General features: G+C 35.7%; 1 protein-coding gene across 1 annotated transcript in view; it reads left to right on the forward strand.

Moving 5' to 3' along the window:
- LOC149180045 (protein TIC110, chloroplastic-like) overlaps positions 1-20496 on the forward strand; it is a 207922-nt gene that overhangs the window by 100421 nt on the left and 87005 nt on the right. The window contains exons 9-10 of the mRNA XM_089415874.1: positions 17734-17861; positions 18021-18121. Of these exons, the coding sequence (XP_089272000.1) occupies positions 17734-17861; positions 18021-18121 (229 nt within the window). The remainder of the gene's footprint in view (positions 1-17733; positions 17862-18020; positions 18122-20496) is intronic.

Genomic DNA, 20496 nt, shown 5'->3' on the forward strand with positions numbered 1-20496 from the left:
GCTAAGGTGAAGACTTTGGACAACTTCCACACATCTTGGCACTTAGACCTATGTGGAAGTTCATATTTGATGCTACAAACATCAACAGTAAGAATGTGTTTAGAGCTTTGATTGAGTTGTTACAAACTTTTATGTTTCTCAATAAATGGTCTTCCGAAACCAACTTTTAGTCATTTGTATGAGCAACATTGATATTTTTGTAAGCTACTTGACTAGGTTCATTAAGTTGAGAGATCACTTGGCTTTTATTGGAGCACAAGTGGAGGATCAAGAGTTGATGTTTATCAATTTGAATGGGACTTGTTCTTTCCTAGATGCCTTTTGTTTAGGGTGTTTGTGCTTGTGAGACCATTCAAAGTTTGAAGCTTTGGATTGATCTTGTGCAGGGAAAAATTAGATTGTAGTCTTGTTCAAGGCAAGAAGGCAAAGGAGATGTTACTGGTTTCCTTGGGAAGATGAAGGAAGGGTAGTATGAAAGGCTACAAGAAGAAGGAAGGTACATATGCAAGGAAGAAAGACTTGAGGAATGTTATGTGTTTTCTATGTCACCAGATGGGACATTGTTCTAAAAAGAGTACGTTGAAGAAGGGAAAGATGGCAAAATAGTTTGTAGCTAGGACTATAGCAACAAGTTTAGAGGAGGAACCCTTTCAATTTGAGATTGCATTTCCATGGTTTCTTGCCTATCTTCTAACACCGTGTCTAGTGTTGTATGGTATGTGGATAGTAGAGAATTGAGATCTAGCATACTATAGGTCATTATTCAATAGATTTTATGATCAAGATGGAGATACAAGTGTGGATCCATGAGAGGAGTTGGTTCCATTTTTGTACAAATTTTCATGTGATGTTCTTGAACTGATTGATGCTCTTGTTGTTCCTGTTTGAAGAATCTTCCTTTAGTTTCTTGAATGATAGATGTGTAGTGCAAAGTTGCATATGAGGCTCAACATTGTATCATTAGTTATTGTAGATAAGCGAGTTTAAGGACTTTGGATAGAGGGTTGAGAGAAGGTGGCCTTTATAGGTTACATGTTTTTTGAATCAGTGATCGGAGAATCCACAGTTTGAACATCTTTATACCAACGTTTCAAATCCCAAGTGGGATCCATCATCAGGGTGGAAGAATGATATAGTGGCACTTGTACATTCTAGTGAGAGGCTAGAGGAGTCATCTAGTTTTGAGCAGGCTTGAGAGCATGTAGTAGCGCTTAGATCTTTAATTTTGACGAGTATGCCTCCTAGGAGATATTCTAGTAATATTGCATTGGTTTCTTCCATCATGTGCTTTCCAGTTGTCTTTAGGAGGAGAGGTGTGATACCTTGATGGAGGATGATGTTGGGCTTAGTTCCATGTTTGTAGTGGATAGAGGTGTTGTAGAGTACTTGGTTAGGGTTGTTGGATTCTCTCAAAGAGAGGGAGTTGATTGTGATGTTACTCTTGCTTCAAGATTCTTTTGGGACGAGGGAGTTGACTGTGATGTTACTCTTGCATCAAGATTCTTTTGGGATGAGGGAGTTGAATTAGTTTAGGTTGTGTCGATTGGGAAAGGTTTTTGAGGTGCATGAGAGGGATTATCATGTTCACAGATTCCAAATAGACTTGGATGTGTTTGTTACTTATACTACAGGTTGGCTTTTTGGGGATCAATGGGTTGACTTCTATCAGTTTCTACTTTTGTTGGTTTGAAAGATTGGATTCACTTATCTTGGTTTTGTTTGGAGATATGATTATCTTTGAAGGGCATCCTAAAAAGTTTATAATGTGGTGTTCATTGATTTTGTCTTGTGATGTTGACTCGAGCGGTGATGGGGTTAGGTAGATAGCTTATGATCTAGGGTTATGTTTCTTGTGATCGATGGTTGACAGTTCATCTTAAGAGGATGACAATTGATTACAAGATTGTAATTAGTATAGATTTGTAGATGGTGGGTTTGGTGGAGTTGCAAAAGGGGGTTGATAAGTGTGGGTGAGAACAATTTCCTTGGAAAGAGGGAGTGTTACCTTTCTAGGTTACTTCAAATGTGTTTACACCATGTTTGGGGTGCTTAATGAGATTTGGGACACATGGTGTATGATTAACCCTTGGATGGTCTGTGATAGATTTGCGCATTGGAGATGGCCTACTTAGTGGTTATTCGACCTTTGTTGGACACTTGTATGACATTCCTCTTTGGGGTATTGGAGATCAATAGACAATTTAGTGACATTTGACATGCTTTCTAAATGGAGGAGGTTACTTGCTTGGAGAGTGCTCTACATTGGAGGAGGGGCATTTGGAATTTAAGGGAGAGTTTTGAGTCCTCGACAACATGTGGAAGCTTGGATGCTTTCATGAAGGCATGGAGTTGACTTGGCAATCACTAGGTTGCAACAATGCTCTTGCAAGGGGAGGGGACCCATTGGAGCACATGGCTTGGGAGATGTGTTGGAGCGTTGGAGTCCCCTTTGAGGAGGAGTGTTGGAATTTGGAGGGGGAGTGCCCTTATTTTTGAGCCTTGCTCATCTATCATCATCACCTTGGAACTTCACCTGTGTCACTTGTAGAGGGAGTTCTTCAGGGGTGTGGGCCTACTTATGCGTTTTGTAGGTTGCTTGTAAGATTTTAGGCCGAGTTATGTTGCATTGGCCTCCTCATATGAGGAAGGAGATGGTCCTTTCATCATCTCACCACTCTTATCACTTGTGTTAAGATGTGACTGAGGGGAGTGCACTTGTCTTCCTCTCTTTCTTAGATCTTCATCTTTATACTTTCTCTCTTGTCTTGGAGGCGCTTGCATTTCTTGAAGCTTTTGGAGCATCTTGAATACTAGGGTTAGGGTTTTTCCCTTAGAGACATTGGAGTTAGGTTTTTGTCATCAAACCCTAGTTTCCACTTGTTGTGATGAAGAGGAAATGCTTTGCCAAGGAGGCTTGCTGGTGTTGATGTTAGCTTGGGTATCTTTTGTGGAGCTAGCATTTTCTTGATTTTCCCTAGCTAGAGTTTAAGAGAGCTAGTGGATAGTGCTAGCCTTTGAAGCGAACAAAGTCCGTTCTTCACGTTAGATAGTCCAAAAGACTTGGAATATAAAGATCTCCATTGAGATACAAGAATACATATATTAAAATGTATGAGTGAATGGTTCAATTGAAGGTGAGGGGCCTGCTTATATATTAGGCGGGTGCCTCTTCATGGAGAGTCATATCCCATTAGACATGCCTCTTCAACCTAATTGCTAATTAACTAATCATTATTACAATTATCCTCATTACTTATATTTATATTATTTATATATATTTTATTTGTAACATTGCCTTCTTCCTCAAAAAAGCTTTGTCCTCAAGGCTTGTTGATGCAAAAGGCTTGATTTCTTTTTCGGTTTCGAATGTCTTCTCGTCTCGACAATGTCATCTTTGTTGATACAAGTTGATATGATCTTCTAAGTGACAAACAAAATTGTCGCACTGAGAAGAGATCAGACCATCCTAGAATTTCGTAATGAATTGTTATCATAGGACTGGATTGAGGTTACATCCATATTCTTTGGAACATCAGTTTGTTGTTTCTGTTTTGAATGGTCTTGATATGTAACTTGGTTGAGTTGTCTACTCTCACGATTCAGATGTTAATGGGGAACTTTTTTGGTTTGACTTTCCCTTATTAGGTGTGTGGAAATTTTTTGATTTCCTTCTGATACTACAGTTGTTGAATTAGGTACACAATCTTCGTTTGGAATTTTCATCATTTGGATTATAACATGTGAGTGTGTTTTTCCTTCCACTGATTGATCCTCTTATTGAGTTCTGCTATTGACTGGCTCGATATTTGTTTCTTTATCTTCAACTGGTGATGTTACGATTGGGGACTTCGATACTTCCTCTTGAATACAATGTTCTAACTTGTCTTTTAACGACTTCATGTCCTTAAGCTTTTTAATTCGTGTTAGTAATTTTTTGCTATGGTCCTTAAGTCGCAAAACTTCATCTCTATCAACAATGATTTTGTCAAATTTATTTTGCATATTTTATAGTACTTTTTTACCTTCTTGAAAAATTACTTTTAAAATATCTTCAATGTCTTCTGGTATTAGTGAATTTGGATTTACTGTAAGATCTTGTAGCGTTATTTTTTTCTTTCTGTAAGAAAATGTTAAAAACTTCTTTTTCGTATCCAGGATGAAGGAACCAAGGGTTTCCATCCAGGGTGAACCCAAAATAATGTCACCTTGATCGCTCTATAGGGTTTGAATTGAGAAGTGCGATATAAATGTATAATCCTCAATGTTGAACTGTAAATTGGTTAAGTCATATTTTTTGTTGCCAAAACAATCTAATTTTTGATTATATTTGACTCCGGTATCACTAATTGGTTTGCAATTTTAGGCGTTATATAATTTTTATCTTCGGCAGGTGAGATAGCAATAGTGACATCTTTTCCTGCAATGGACCCTTTAATTCTAAATAGCACTGAAGCATAATTAAGTGAAGTTTTTAGAAATCTTCCTTCGTTACTGGTCTACATTTTTTTTCTTCTTGGAATGAGCCTTAGGGGTAAAAATAACCTTTTCAATCTTGTAATAATAATTTTCTCACTTCTTTTTAATATAACTCAATATATTTGAAACAACCTTCACTTTATGCGTAGGTTACCTTTTTTTCCCACTTAGAAAAGGTTAATATAGCTCCACTATTTCAATAAGTTGTCACCTTATATTTATTATAATTCTTTTAATATCCTTATGTCTTTTTATAAGTCTAGATTTAACCTTTTATAAGCTTTAAAATTTAATAATATCATAAGAACTTTTTAAGTAACCTTTTATAATAATAACCCCCCTTGCACTTATATATATTTTTAATTATTTTATGACTTGAACCTTCTTTTTAAATATCCCCTTTTTTAAAAAGAACTTTGGATGTTAAAAGGTACTTCCTTTTTATAAAAAAGCTTAAATCAACTTTAACTAAAACACAGGTTTGGTTTTTCTATTTGTTCTTTTATTCCCCTTGGACTTAAATGATACTCTTTTTAAAAGTTAATTATTGTTTGGGAAATGTCATGACGTCTAAAAAATAGGGCATTCAACTCCTTGATTAGATAATGCCTTTGATACAATTCTTAACTCTTCTATACTTTACGCATGGGTAGCGCTTCAACTTGTGAATGGTATTCAAAATACGAATTAGAGTATGTAATGCAACTTGATTCATGCAATCGCCTTTGTGTGTATATATATATATATATATATTTGTGCAATTATTCGTTGATACTTACGATTGATACTTTTCTCCACCTCACACCCTATATTTATTAATAGAAATATCGTATCTTAACTATTGGTGGTCGACCCACACGGATTGCTGGAAAAGAGGAGGCGACTGGTTGACTGGTGACGAAACAGTTGTGACAAAACACTATCGGCCCGACTGTTCATAGGGTAATACAAAATTTGGGTTCGATATGGTTTGTTTTAAAGGCACAAAACAATCAAGCAAGCAATTGTGGGAAGGCCGAGTATGAAGGTAGATAAGGCAAGCTATTAGGGGATGGAGCAGTGGCTGTTCGACGGTGGTGACAATGACATTGTGCAGAGGCAGAGTACAGGGTTCTGGAGGACTCGACAGTTGTAGCGGCACAATTTTTTCGGTGGCAGTGGCAGCAACATGGTGCATCTACCATTCTAATGCAGCATTCAATGATGTCTCCAATGTGGTACAACAGCTCTGGTGCAGTGTTGCGAAAATTGTGATTTTTTGACTTAGTCGATATTATCGCCCGATTTTTACAAAGTTTTTTTTTGTTCTTCAAAAAAATCGCTGAAAAAATCGCGATTTGAACGGAAAAAATCGTGACCCTCCAGGACAGTGCATTTTATAAGCAAATTGATGAGTTTTATTTCTCATTTTTAGTAGACAATGGACTTGTTTGAGAGCTGAGGAGGAGAGGAAGGCGTCTACTAGGGCAGAGGAGGAGAAAAACGAGAGATTTTAGCATCCCAAGCAAGAGAACTTCGTGTTTGGACCAAATTTCTTCGGCAAACCATGGTTTCCAGGGATGAGCATCAAATTTCGCCATTTTGTTTTGGTTTTTTTTTCTTGTTTTTGCTTGGGTTTCTATAACCCATTGATTATCAATGATTTTTGAGTGGATTTGATGGTGTTTTTTTTTTTTTCATTTTTGTTGCATAGAGTGGAGAGGGTTCATTTTGGTCAAAAATGCAAAAACTTGATTGTTAGATTTATTAGTTTAATTTTTTCTTGTGCTCTATTTTTTTGCATCATTTTTTATTGGGTTTGAATGTGCATTTTTTCTATTATTGTTGGATTGAGTTGAAGTTTTTTTTGTTTGTTTGTCAAAAATTCAATGTGTTGTGTCATGTATGTAGTTTTTAAATTTTTTTTTAACTTGCAATTGTTATTGTGCCATAGGTTCAACTTCAAACTTCATCTTACATTAAAACTCAAGAGTTCAACCAAGTTACAAACATGCCAAGGAAATTGGACCCTCTATGGGAATTTGGTGAACCTGATGGAGGGTTTGATAAGAATAAACTTGTCTTACAAGTTATGTGGGCAGTATATGTCAGGGGGGGTTTATAGATTGAATTATCACCTTGCACAAATCCCTGGACGTGATGTAAGACCTTGCACCAATACAAATGCGAAAATCATCCGAAGAGCCATGAGATCATTGGAACAATTAGAGCAAGACAAAATGACCAAAGCAGATCTAAAGAAGCAACTAGCAGGGAGTGTGTTAGGATGTGAATATGGAAGTGGCACTGGTTCTACTTTAGCATCAATGTCTACAACCAACCTTATAACTACTTCATCATTTTTTGTTCCTAGAACCATGACTGGTTTACAACCATCTATCATTTCAATCCTTAAAAGAAAGGAGAAAGAACAAGCTGAGAAATTGCTGGGCAAGTTTCTCCTTTGGAGTGATATTCTTTTCAACGTTACAAGGAATAATCCATTTTTCCAGCCTGTTGTTGATGCTATTGCAATTGTTGGCCCGGGATACAAAATCCCTTCTTATGATGACTTTAGAGGCCGCATTCTTCAAGATGAAAAGGTTGACGACACCAAAAGATTGGAGGAGTTTAGGGCATCATGGGCACAAACAGGATGCACTGTGATGTCAGATGGTTGGACCGACCAAAAGGGGAGAACCCTTATAAAATTCTTGGTTAATTGTCCCAAGGGAACAATGTTTATGAAATCTGTTGATGCATCTTCAAATATCAAAGATGCAAAATTATTATGTGATTTGCTGGATGTGTTTATTTTGGAGGTGGGTGTAGAACATGTTGTCCAAGTCATAACGGACAATGCTGCAAATTATGTTGCTACTGGCAAGATGCTTATGGAGAGGCATCCTACTTTATTTTGGACACCTTGTGCTGCACATTGTATTGATTTGATGTTGGAGGACATAGGAAAAATTTCCTTTGTCAAAGATATTGTTGACTCATCAAAAAACATTACAAAATTTATATATAATCATGCATCTGTGCTTAGCTTGATGAGAAAATTAACCAACAACAAGGAGTTGGTGCGCCTCGCCATTACACGGTTTTCCACCAATTTTATATCTCTTCAATCCCTCTTGAATTCTATGTGGGATGTGAAGAGAATGTTTCTTTCAAATGAGTGGTGTGCTTTGACATTTAGTCGCAAACCAGAGGGAGAGGCCATATGCAGGTTAGTTTCACACCAGGAAAACTTCTGGGCGAGAGTGCAGGAGGTGTGCAACGTTACTGAATCTTTGGTAAAGGTTCTTCGATTAGTTGATGGTGAGAAGCCCGCAATGGGTTATTTGTATGAGGCCATGGACAGGGCCAAATAATCCATTCAGGCCTACTATGATGATAAGGGAGATGAGGGGCTTCATAAACAACCCCCCCTATGGGAAGTGATTGATGAACGATGGAACAACACACTCCATCGTCCCATTCATGTTGCAGGGATCTACTTGAACCCCGCATTTTCTTACCCATGTGGGTTCTTATTTGATGCTGAGATCATGAATGGATTCTTAACCTGTGTTCAGAGGATGGTGCGATCTCGAGTAGAACATGCAGAAATCTCCAAAGAAATGGAGATATACAGGATGGTAGGTGGCACATTTAGCTTTGAGATGGCTATGGTTGATAGGAAGACTAAAATGCCAGACATTTTTTTAGTTTGTTTCAAATTTCATTCTCTTCAAGTTCATAACTTCATGCTTTGCTTCAACTTTCAAATTTCATTTTTTTCTTATGTTTATCTTATTTATAATTTTGTTGTAGATGCATGGTGGACTCGCTATGGTGCCAGAGTATCCCATCTGTGAAATCTTGCCATTCGAATCCTCAGCCAAACATGTAGCTCCTCAGGATGCGAGCGCAACTGGAGTGTATTTGAAAAAATACACAACAAAAAGCGCAACAGGTTAAACTTAAAACTTAAAATATTTCAAATTTCCAATTAATTTTTTGAATTCACTAAATAATATATATATATATATATTTTTGTTTTGTTTTGTTTTATAATTATAATTATTATTTTATGATCTTTGTACATGTTGGAATCCCAACGACTTAATGACATGGTCTACGTTTACTACAATCTTCGATTGTGGGTGAGACCAATTGAGAGGATACTTGATATGGAGGCCATCTCATTGGATGGGATTGACACCACTGCTGCATGGAGGGTTGAGGCCAAGAGGCTTCTCATGGAGTCTGCCGATGATTGGTTAGAGCAGGAGGTAGTGGAAGGCATAGAGGGGGAGGAGGAAGAGGAGGAGCAACATGAGGAGGAGGTGACACCACCTACCCAGGCTACCCTTGCCACCAGTAGAGGATGTGGTCTACCTCTTGTAGCTTCTAGAACAAAACAAAGTCCACTGCCAACTCCACCGGCATCTACATCTAGAGGGAAAGGGAAAGCTATTGCATTTTCTCGTAAGAGGGGCGGAGGATATCAATAGTATTAGTCATTTGGTTCATTTCATTGTATATGACATTATGACTCATGATATTTTTTGTTGATATTTTGAGGCTGAGTTGGGACTCAGGAGTTAGGACATGATTCATTGTTATGTGTGATGTAGCACTAGAAATGGTATTACACATCTTATATATTAGTTATTTTATCATATTTATGTGCCAATGTATTTTTTTATGTTGTAGATGCTTTAGATATTAAAAAAATTGAAAAAAATGAATATTTTTGTATTTTACAATTTTTCCCGATTTTTACCGATATTTTCCCCTCGCCAATTTAATCCTGATCGTGATTTTCGCAACATTGCTTTGACGACTATTGTGTGTTGTGGATTGTGACTGCCTACCAGACCGGTCGGTTGGTTTTGCATTCTTGACCCTTTTTTTGGTTTATATGATTTTATTTTATATATATTTTTCTATCTAATCCTTTTTTTTAAATTTTCTGGTCTTTTCTTCGATAATATTTCGAATATAATTTTTTTTTGCTTGTATTATTTTTTTCTCTCATGTTTTTTAATATATATTTTGATTTTTTTATAATAATTTTTTTTTTCTTCTTTTATTGTTATTTTTTCTTTTTATTTATTTATTTCAATACTCCTTTTTTTTAAATGGCCAAAGGCCAACTGACGAATTGGAGACCCTCCAAAATCTTTTAGCGAGATGCTTCGATTATGATGACAATCAAGTTGATGACAAGTTGATGGCCAAAAGTCGGGATCGGCCAACAGGCTCTGATACCAAATGAGACAAACAAAGTTCGTTCTTCACGTTAAATACTCCAGAAGACTTGGAATATAAAGATCTCCATTGAGATACAAAAATATATATATTAAAATGTGTGAGTGAATGATTCAATTGAAGGTGAGGGGCCTGCTTATAGATTAGGCAGGTGCCTCTTCATGGAGAGTCATATCCCATTAGACATGCCTCTTCAACCTAATTACAAATTAACTAATCATTATTACAATTATCCTCATTACTTATATTATATTATTTGTATATACTTTATTCGTAACAACCTTGAGATGAGGCTATGATTTGTGCATGACTTGTTCTTTTTGTGTGTATTATAGTAGTTATAAATAGAATAACAAATCTTCCTTATCTTTTTCAATATTAATGTTAAATCACTTAATGCTTTCATCCTTAACTTATGCCAAATTGCAAAGACATACAAGTGTTGGAAATTACAATACCAGAACAATATATATATATACACACACTTTCATCTTCAATGTTTAAATTAATAGTGTTAAGAAAATCCCACGGTTCCCCACAGCTATAGGACATGTAGGTTTTTTCAAAACATATGATAATTCTAGACAGATTATATTGGAAAGATATGTATAATGATATTAAAAAAATCTATCAAAATTTGAAATATGCCAAAGAAATAAAACTGAAAACATTCCACAGCCCAGGTTATGCCATCTTCTACATATTTCAGATAAAAAATGGGATGAAATTTCTGTGAATTTCATCGAGGGATGACTATTATATGAAGGAAAAGACACTATATTTGTAGTGCTTGACTGCCTAACACAATATGCACACTTTATGGGGATAAAGTGAATAGATACAACAAGACAGATTGAATGTATTTTCTAAAAAATTGTTTGTAAGCTACATGAATTTCCTAAGGTCATTGTTAGTGAAAGGGATGCAGAATGCAAGAGTATTTTTTGCAAATACTTTTGCAAAGAAAATGGATTTATTTCTTAATATGAGCTTTGCTTATCATCCCCAAACAGATGTCAGACATAGATTGTCAATAAATGGCTTTTGGCATATCTCTGTCTTTTGCTCCAAACAAACAAAACAATTAATTCCATTGGTTGCATCTTGTTGAATGGTGGTATAATTATAGCTATCTTACATCCATTAAGAAGACACACTTTAAATCTCCATATGGTCATGATCCCCCAAGATTAAAATATTTTTCACTAAAAAATGTTAGGGGTCCAACAGTTAAAAACTTTTTGAAGAAAGCTTGAAGGCTACCGAAATACTAAAATAAAACCTAGTGAATTTGCAAAATTGTATGAAACAACAAGCAGATCAACACAGATTGGACAGGGAGTTTGAAGAAGGCGTTTGGGGTAACACTTTAACTACATAAGCAACAATCCTAAAAGTAACAAGGGAAGGACAAACATGCCCCCAAATTCCATGGTTCATACCAATTTGAGGAGAAAATTAGTCAAGCAAAATATTCCTTAGAGCTAGAAGACTACAGTCATATCCATAACATATTTCGTGTCCCTTATAACATAAAAAGGTAGGGCATCATGACCAAGTGCAGAGTGAACTACTTATAAGTTATAAAAAATAAAAAAGGAAACTTGATATTGGAACTTAAAGGTATCTTGACTACTCGAGATAAATCACTAAGATGTAGAATAATAACCAAATACCTCATCAAGTGGAACAACTTACTAGTAGTATTCTCTTCATGGGAGAATGAAGCTTCTCTACAACAACGTCCTTCCCTACAAGTGTTTTGACGACAAAGCTTCTCATAAGGAGAGGACATGTAATATGCATAAAGTATGTGTGATTAAATCATAACCTCCTTGGCCAACACAACGTCAGCATGGCAAGTCAATCTAGTTGAGCTAAACCTCAAGGCACACCTCTCTCTCTCTCTCTATATATATATATATATATATAAGGGCTTAGTTCAATTTGTTGTTGCAAATGCTGTTGGGTATTTGGCCACTTCCATGTTAGCAGGTGCTCGGTTTGAATCCTTCTGGGTTGGGTGCACTAGTTTGCACTGACAGGTTTTATTAGGGATGCCAACTATGATTGGGGAAGCATCCCTTGTGTTTCTGTAACGACCCAAAGTCGTATACGCAGCAGAAATATTTAAAATACTTCGTAAACAAAGACATGCATCGTAGGACAATAATTGTAATTGTATATTGAATAAAAGAATTGATCTAGGATGAGTACAAATGAGAATGAGGATCCTGTATATATAGCCAGGTAAGTACCCTTTCACAAACAGGCATGTCTCTAAGACATGCCTTTTCATTATTAATTAACTAACCATTAGTTAATTTACTTTTATTTATTATTATATTTATATTATTATGATTATTATTTATTATCTATTTTTATTTATTTTTACATAATTTATGTTCATAACATTGCCTTCTCTTTCAAAAATCTTTGTCCTCAAAGCTTGTTGATGAAAGAGCTTGATCTCTTTTCTGCTACGAATGTCTTCTGCTTGATCTCTTTTTCTGTTATGAATGCCTTCTCGTCTCGGAACAATCATCTTTGTCGATATAAGTTGATATGATCCTTGGAGTGATATATAAAATTGTCGTACTGAGAATGGATTAGACCATCCAAGATTAACCTTCTGTGGAATCTTTTGATCACTAGAACTTTGTAACGAATTGTTATTAGTAGACTGAAGTGAGCTCACTTCAGTGTTCTTTGTAACATAAGTTTGTTGTTTATGTTCTGAGTTATACTGATTTGTAGATTGATTAAGGTGTCTACTCTTGTGATTCGGATGTAGATAAGGAGTTTTTCTTGTTTGAACTTCCTTTAACGTTTTTATGACAGTTTCTTGATTTCCATCAGGCTTTGTGGTTGTTGACTTAACTGCTGAATCTTTATTTGGGGTGTCCTCTATTTGAACGACAACCTCTGAGTACATTTTGACTTCAATAGGGTTTGGATTTCCTGAACTGTGAGATTAATGGTCTTGATCTTTGTTTCTTCACTTTGCACTGCTACATTTGGAGATTTTGATGCTTCCTTTACGACAAGTTCTTTGAACCTATTCGTCAATGATTTCTTTTCGTCCTTAAGTTTTTTAGTTTGTTTGAGCAGATTTTGATTATGATTTTTGAGACGTAAGCATTCCTCATTCTGAGTCAACTTTATTTTGGCCTTCACGCTTCTTGTCTATTAAACACTTGATTTGTTCTATTAATTTTTGGTTAAGGCTCTTTAAACGTAAATTTTCTTCTTCTTGTTATAATAAACGCTCCTTGAGTTCCTTCTTTGATGCTTTAGCTTTCTTGACTTGTTCGAATAACTTTTCTTGGTGATCTCTGAGGCGCATAATTTCTTTGTCTTTGCTGCAGATGACTTCTTAAAGCTCTTTTTGCTTCTTTGATATAGTTTTTTCGTTATCTTGAAACATCAAATCTGAGATATCCTTAAGGTATTCTAATGAAGATTTTATCGATTTTGATCTACTTGTTATGTCTCGAAACGTGATCATCTTCCCTTTACAAGGAAATGTCAAAACTTGTTTCTCTATGTTTAACATGAATGTACCCAAATCCTTAAACCAGGGTTGACCGAGCATGATATTAGTCTTTTTATCCGTCCTTACAACATGAAATTGAGATATGTAGTCATAATGACCTATTGTCACTTGTATATCGCTAATTTTATACTCGTATTTGGTCAAAAATGTTTTTTTTTACACCAATGCTTAGCTCTGGAATTAATAGTTGATTTGCCAAGTTGATGTTGATATAATTTTTATCATTGCTTGGGTTGATGGCGACATTAACTTCTCTTCCTTGGATACTTCCTTTTAATGTAATTACTCTGTGAAAGACCATTATAGGAAAACCTTTCTTCCTTCGTCATTTTAGAATTGAGCTCCATCATTTTTTTTTCAATGATTGATCCCATTTGTTTTGTCGAGATGACCTAAGGTATTATATTTAAAGTTCCTCTGGACTTTGTACTTCAAACCTCCTTTAAAAGTGCCTTTTTAATATATATATATATATATATAATTCTTTAAAACTCTTTTAGTCCAAATTCCTATTATCCTTAATATTTCAAAACTCCCTTGTATTCTTTTTATATAATTCTACTTACTTACGCTTTTTTTCCTTTTGTATTTTAAAAAGAATCTTTAAATATTGTTTCAATTTACTTCTTTTAAATATCTTATTGTCGTTTGTATTTATTTTTTAAATTTCATATAACTCCTTAAAATTTAATTCAACTTCACTTTAACGTAAACTCTTAACTCTTTTTATAATAATACCCGCTTTGTACTTGTATATATTTTCAATAATTTTATGACTTGAACTTTTCTTTAAATACCCTTTTATAATATAATACCTCTCTTTATATATTTCTTATTTATAATATATATATATATATATATTTTTTTTTTTTTTTCTTTTTGAAAAGTTAGAACCCTAGTGAAACGTGGCTATTCACCTTTGGCGTATATTATAAAATATATGTTCACTTATGTACTTTTGACTCGGTTAATGTTCTCCACGTAAAAAGTAAAACTTACCATTCACGTAAAGAGATTTTGTATTCCTTTTGTTGTTCTTTTACTTTTAAAATACCATGGGAAATTACCATGGGTTGGTTTCTAAAACCTCCGTTAACGTTTTCCACATAAAAATTGAAACTTACCATTCACATAAAGAGATTGTATTCCTTTTGTTTTTCTTTTACTTTTAAAATATCATGGGCAATTACCATGGGTTGGTTTATAAAACCTCCATTAATGTTTTCCACATAAAAGTAAAACTTACTATTCACATAAAGAGATTTTGTATTCCTTTTGTTTTTCTTTTACTTTTAAAATACCATGGGCAATTACCATGGGTTTCTAGGTTTCTAAAACCACGGGCTTGTCAACCACTTAATGAAGAATCAAGATAATATTATTTACTCTTCTTTCTCTTACATATAGTTTTAAATATATTTGGAAAGATTCCCTCTTAACTTTATCATGCACTTTTTTATCAATAATGAAATGAAATGATATTTTAAGGTCCATGAGACTAAAAATAGTCTATGAGACCATTAGTTCCCTGTTTTTCGCTCTTTGCAATTCAATCCTTTTCTGATTCAAATTGATGATGAGCTGACCCAACCTTCCAACAATCTGCTTGCTAAAAGACAATGCCAAGAAATTGATGCTAACATGTTCTCATAACTTTCTCTGATGTCTTTGAATGCATCACGTTCCAAAATGAAATGTTTTTCCGATTCCACAGTCCCAGACGTGCAAAATGTGCACACCCTTTCTTCTTAAGCTTCTTTAGGCCTTTTCCACCGTCCTGTTTCACACCGAAGTTGATGTGAGTTGGTCCTTAATTGAGCAATAAGAACCTTTGCCCTCCACGAAATGCTAGCTCTGATGAACTCTTTTTGTTGTAAATCACATGTAGGGTTGAATTCCTCAATGTAATATTTCTTCTTTCTACCCAACTCTTTTCCCCATACCTTTTTACGAAACTTCTCCATAACAAAATCCTTTAGCTTCTTGCTATTTGTGGGACAAACATTGATGTAGATATCCGATTTTTGAATCCATGTGTAGTTTTGTTTCATCCATGTTTTCTTTCTTTCACTAATGCCTTCATTGAAGATAACATTAGGCCATCTACCTACTCTCATTTGTTCAATTCTTTTTAGGTATCTTATGAGCCGCACCATAGCAATTGCTTCAATGGAAGTTTCTCTTGTTTCATTAAACATTATCTCATAAGGTATTGAACTTTTTATTTTGAACTTGCTCATGATCAAGCGTTTTTGGATTTTCTCAATTTGTTTCCAGTTTGAGACGGGAGTGCTGTTAGCCCACAATTCACACCCATATGGCATCACTGGACAAACTAGGAGTCTAAAAAGCACTTTAATCGTTTTCCAATCCTGTAACTCTACCTCTCTACATCTGTTTTGAAGAGCATATAATGCTTTCTAGCCTCCTAAAATTTTCTTCTTTCTGTAGTCCTCCCAATTGAGTTTGTTGTTGAAATCAATCCCAAGGTACTTGTACTCCTTTACTTCTTCAAGGATGTTGTCTTCAAAGAAAAAAGTATGCTGGCTATGCTTCCTTTTATTAGAAAAAATCATTATTTTGGTCTTGCTAGTATTGACTTGCATCCCCACTGCTCTACAAAAATGCTCAAGGGCATATAAGTGCATTTGCAATCCATGGGCCGATTTAAAAATCAATACAATATCATCCACATATAAAAGAAGTTTTATCACAAACTCCCCCAACCAAACACCATCTCCCCCTTGCAGATTTAGCCACTCTTCCAATTTATCAGTATATAGACCAAAAATAGTGGGGGATAGAGGGCAACCTTGCTTGACTCCAATGTCACTTCTAAAGCTTTCTGAAATACCTGCTGAGGTTCTAATTTTGACTTTCACTTCTTCATAAAGTCTATGGATAGCGGCTCTATAATGCACAAGAATTTCAAGTTCTTCCATTCTACGCCACAACTTATCCCTAGGGACTATGTCAAATGCTTTTTTGAAGTCAACAAAGCAGCAAAATACTTCTTCTTTGTCCTCCCAAACCTTTTCAACAATGTGTCTCAACGTGATGCCATGATCCACTGTAGAATGTTTCGGCCTAAAACCTGCTTGTCCTCTTGCCCTCTTTTCTTTTACTTCTGCCCACTTGCTAATTCTGTCTTCTACCATGCTGCCGAAAAGCTTTGCAAACAAAGGACTATATTTACATCGGACTATATTTATTTTTATTTTTTTAAAATCTTTTTTATTTTTTTAATATTTATATGTACTTTAATTTTTTTTTTTTTTTTTTTGACTATCATATTTTTTTCCTCATTTTTTTGTTTTTGTTTAATGGCCAAAGCCTTGAATGACAAAACGGTGGAATGGAGAATCTCCAAGACTGGTGTAGCGAAACGCTGAAATCATGACGACAAGAAGGTTGACGATAGGTTGATGGCCAAAGGCCCGATCAGATGTAGCTCTGATACCAATGTAACGACCAAAAGTCGTATACGCAGCAAAAATATTTAAAATACTTCGTAAGCAAAGATATGCATCGTAGTACAGTGATTGTAATTGTATATTACATAAAAGAATTGTTGTAGGATGAGTACAAATGAGAATGAGGGTCCTGAATATATAGCCAGGTAAGTACCCTTTCACAAACAGGGATGTCTCTAAGACATGCCTTTTCATTATTAACTAACTAACCATTAGTTAATTTACTTTTATGTATTATTATATTTATATTATTACGATTATTATTTATTATCTATTTTTATTTATTTTTACATAATTTATGTTCATAACAGTTTCCTTGTGAGATATATATTATTTCTCTCATGTATGTTTACTACAACTTTGTAGAGATGCTTGTATGAAAGTCACTGTTGCTGCACCTCACTTGGGACTTGTGCCGTGGTCTGATCATGAGGTTTGTTATGTTTGCTAGGGTTTTTTCTTCCTTGGATTCTAGAAGAGAAGCCATTGTTTCAGCAAAACATACCCTCATTTCTTAAATATTTGTACCAAAGACTACTAGCCCATGCCATTCTGAAGATGACATCCTCAAAGAGGTTATTGGGGAGCTACATGTGATTGTTGACAGCTGTTTGTGTTGGAAAGGACCATAGAAGTGTCTTGTCTTCTTTTTTGGACTTTTCAGGTTATGCCCTTGTTTTAGCAGGCCATTAAGGGATGAGTTATTTTTACCTTCGTTTTGCTGTTGTTACATTACTTCATACTTTGAGCCCCATTGATGTATTTTTGTCATTCATAGACACTGAATTTCTTTGGCTTTCTTTTCACTGGATGTTTAAGGATTGTCACGTGATTCTTGAGTCACTTTAGTTAAGAGGTATTTCATTACTGTTCGTGTCAATTTGCAGTGCCTAATGTTCTGTTTGTATGGTACTTTTCTTTAAATTGTGTTTTTGTCTTTGGACATGATTCTTTGTACTCAATAGTCTTGATGTATTGTGTATGTAGGGGATCAGCATTAAAGGTGACAGAGGAGCTCAATAAACTTTTGGCATACAATCAAGCTCTCACAGATTTGAAAAACAATGGTGATAAGGAGAGACTTCCTCCAGGCATCGGATCTGTTTCTGTACTAGGTAGTCCAATTTTAATTGGTTCACTGTGCTGTCAGTGGTTTGGCTTTGAGAAGTCATCTTTTCATCTTGTTGTCTAAATTTATGTTTTGCCTTCATTTGCCCATGATATTGGTCAAAAGTGTTTCGTAACCCTACTAAGTTGAAACATTTGTGCAATAGGTGGTGAGTATGACAGTGACCGAAAGATTGATGAATTGAGGCAGCTTTATAGAGCCTATGCGACTGAAGCATTTTCTAGTGGTTGCCTTGAGGATGATAAGGTGAATTGTTTCCATATGTTCTATATGATTTATGACTGTCATTGTGTTCTTTGCTCCTAGAAATATCTGACAGTGCTTTTGTCTCTCTCGTCTTCTCTTGAATTTATGAAGGCCATGGTATCTTTTCAGTGTTTTATTTGAAAATGCGTGTTATTTTACAATACTGTGCAAAAATAAAATATAGCTAAGCATACTTATTTTTGTGTTTGTAATGTACCACAGCTAAAAACATGCTAATACAATGCAACAAATATTAAAATTTTCTTTGAAGAATTTTATCAAACACATAGTGAGCAGAAGTTTCGTCAAACACTTTGCAGGCAAAGTGATGAATACTTTCAGCAAGAAGATATTTGGGGCAATATAAGCTTGTTTTAAACTGATCTGAAATATTTTTATGAGGAAAACTAATGAGGAACCTGTGATCTCGCTCCAACAATGGTCTGATCCAATTCGGCCTACAATAATGAAGATATAAACCTACAGCAAGCCAACTCGGCCTTCAGGATATTAACTTTGATCTGCTCCAGTAACTAAGCTCGGGCTCCACAATTTGGCTTCCAAAAATTTGCATAAATCGACCCTTATAGATGATGATTAATCTCTATGGAGAATTTGGCCTCTTGGTGAAGTAGGCTCGGCCCTCCAAGGGAAATAACTTGGTCCTTCAAATAAATGCAATAACTTAGCCACTGAGAGGTGCAGTCGGCCTCCAAAATAATCAGACCCCAGACAATTACTTTTCCATAAATTGACAAATTCAGCCTCCAAGTATGCAAGAATAATTCAGGCCTATTAGTGATACGATTCGGCCTCCATGCCCAGTCTCATTCAGATAAATATTCAACCACAGAGAAAGGGAATTCAGTCCTCCCAAAGATGATTGTCTCAGCCGCCAAACGATGAGTATAATCTGCAGAAATCGGCCCCTCAAGAGAAATAATCCGGCCTCCCAAATATTGAGTTTGATAGTAATAGATCTTGGCCCTCAGAGAAGAGAAACTTGGCCTGATAAATATGGTGGAATTCGGCTTCCAGGTTAAGAATCTTGGCCTGCTGAGAAAATGGTGAACTCGGCCTGCTAAAGGACAGATCTCGGCCCTCCAACAATTTAAACCCGATCTCCATGTTGAAGAATAAATCGGCCTCCAAATGATAACGTTGAACTTCTGAAATGATGCCAACAATTCGGCCCTCCAATGGAAGATGAATTTGGCCTTCTCACAATGATAGATTTGACCTCAAGAATACGCTGGCAAAAAGCAACATGAATTTGACCTCCTAAAATAAGTAGCAACTGCTGAAGCAACTCAGCCCTCTTGGGAAATAATCTCTAGCAAATGATAATAACTCAAGCTCCAAAAGAATTGTCCCAGTAACCTGCAATTGAAGATCAAATGAGAAATCTGAGTGATTTCCCACAATGCCAACTAGGTTAGCAATGAAGTCCACCGAAATTGGATGATTAGTAGCTAGGGTGGCAATTGATGTCCACTGGAACTTGTAGGAGAGTCTCGCTTGAAATGCTCGAACTTGACTTCCCTGGGCCAAAATCAAACATAAGAAAATGATCACCAAAATAGAATGAATGAGGAATGGCCTTCTATTCTTTTTTATAAGACTTCACCGGATCTTCTCCAAGCTTCTAGAACTTCCCTTTTAGTATTTTATTTATGAAGCCACTTATTTCCCCCAAGTGACTTTTTGCCCTTTTTATTAATAATAATAATTTTGTTGGGTGTGGAGCATGATTATTTAGAGGTCTTTGTTTCAGCTGGATGTATACCCCAGGAAGATTGTACACCCCTCCACGCGGGGGGGCCTGGGGGCCAGCGGTCCCCCGACGGGGGTTTCTGGGGCAGTGCCCCCGAAGCTAAAAACAGATGTAAAATTGCCTTGTAAAAGTATAGTAATTTCTAGTCAATCTGGGCCGTTCATTAGGCAGATGATTTGACGGTAGAATTTATATTTAGTTTAAGGTTTTTTTCCCTAGAAGGCAACTCCTCTCTTTGTATGAGGGTATTGTATTAAGGCTGTGGAATATGTGTGTATTCTAAGAGCGAGAAACAGAGAGGTGAGACTGTGACAGAAAATAGAGGATATTACATCAGATCTGTTGTATGTTGTGTCTCTTCATTTTGCTGGATAATAGAAAGGAAGGACTGGTTGTTCGGGGTGGACGTAGCCCAAACTGAGTGAACCACGTATATCTGTGTCTTTCTGGTTTTATGTGTTTGTGTTTTTCCGCATATTATATGTTTTGCATTTCTCTGTCATAAGTAATATTTTTCTAACAACTGGTATCAGAGCCAAAGGCCTATTTGGCTGATAAACTCGCAGGAAAGAAGGGTTCCTCGTTCGAGTGGGAGAAATGG

Source organism: Pinus tabuliformis, chromosome 3_2 (genome assembly GCF_031772625.1).
Source record: "Pinus tabuliformis cultivar Carrire ecotype Pingquan chromosome 3_2, CPIR1, whole genome shotgun sequence".
NCBI classification, from domain to species: Eukaryota; Viridiplantae; Streptophyta; class Pinopsida; order Pinales; family Pinaceae; genus Pinus; species Pinus tabuliformis.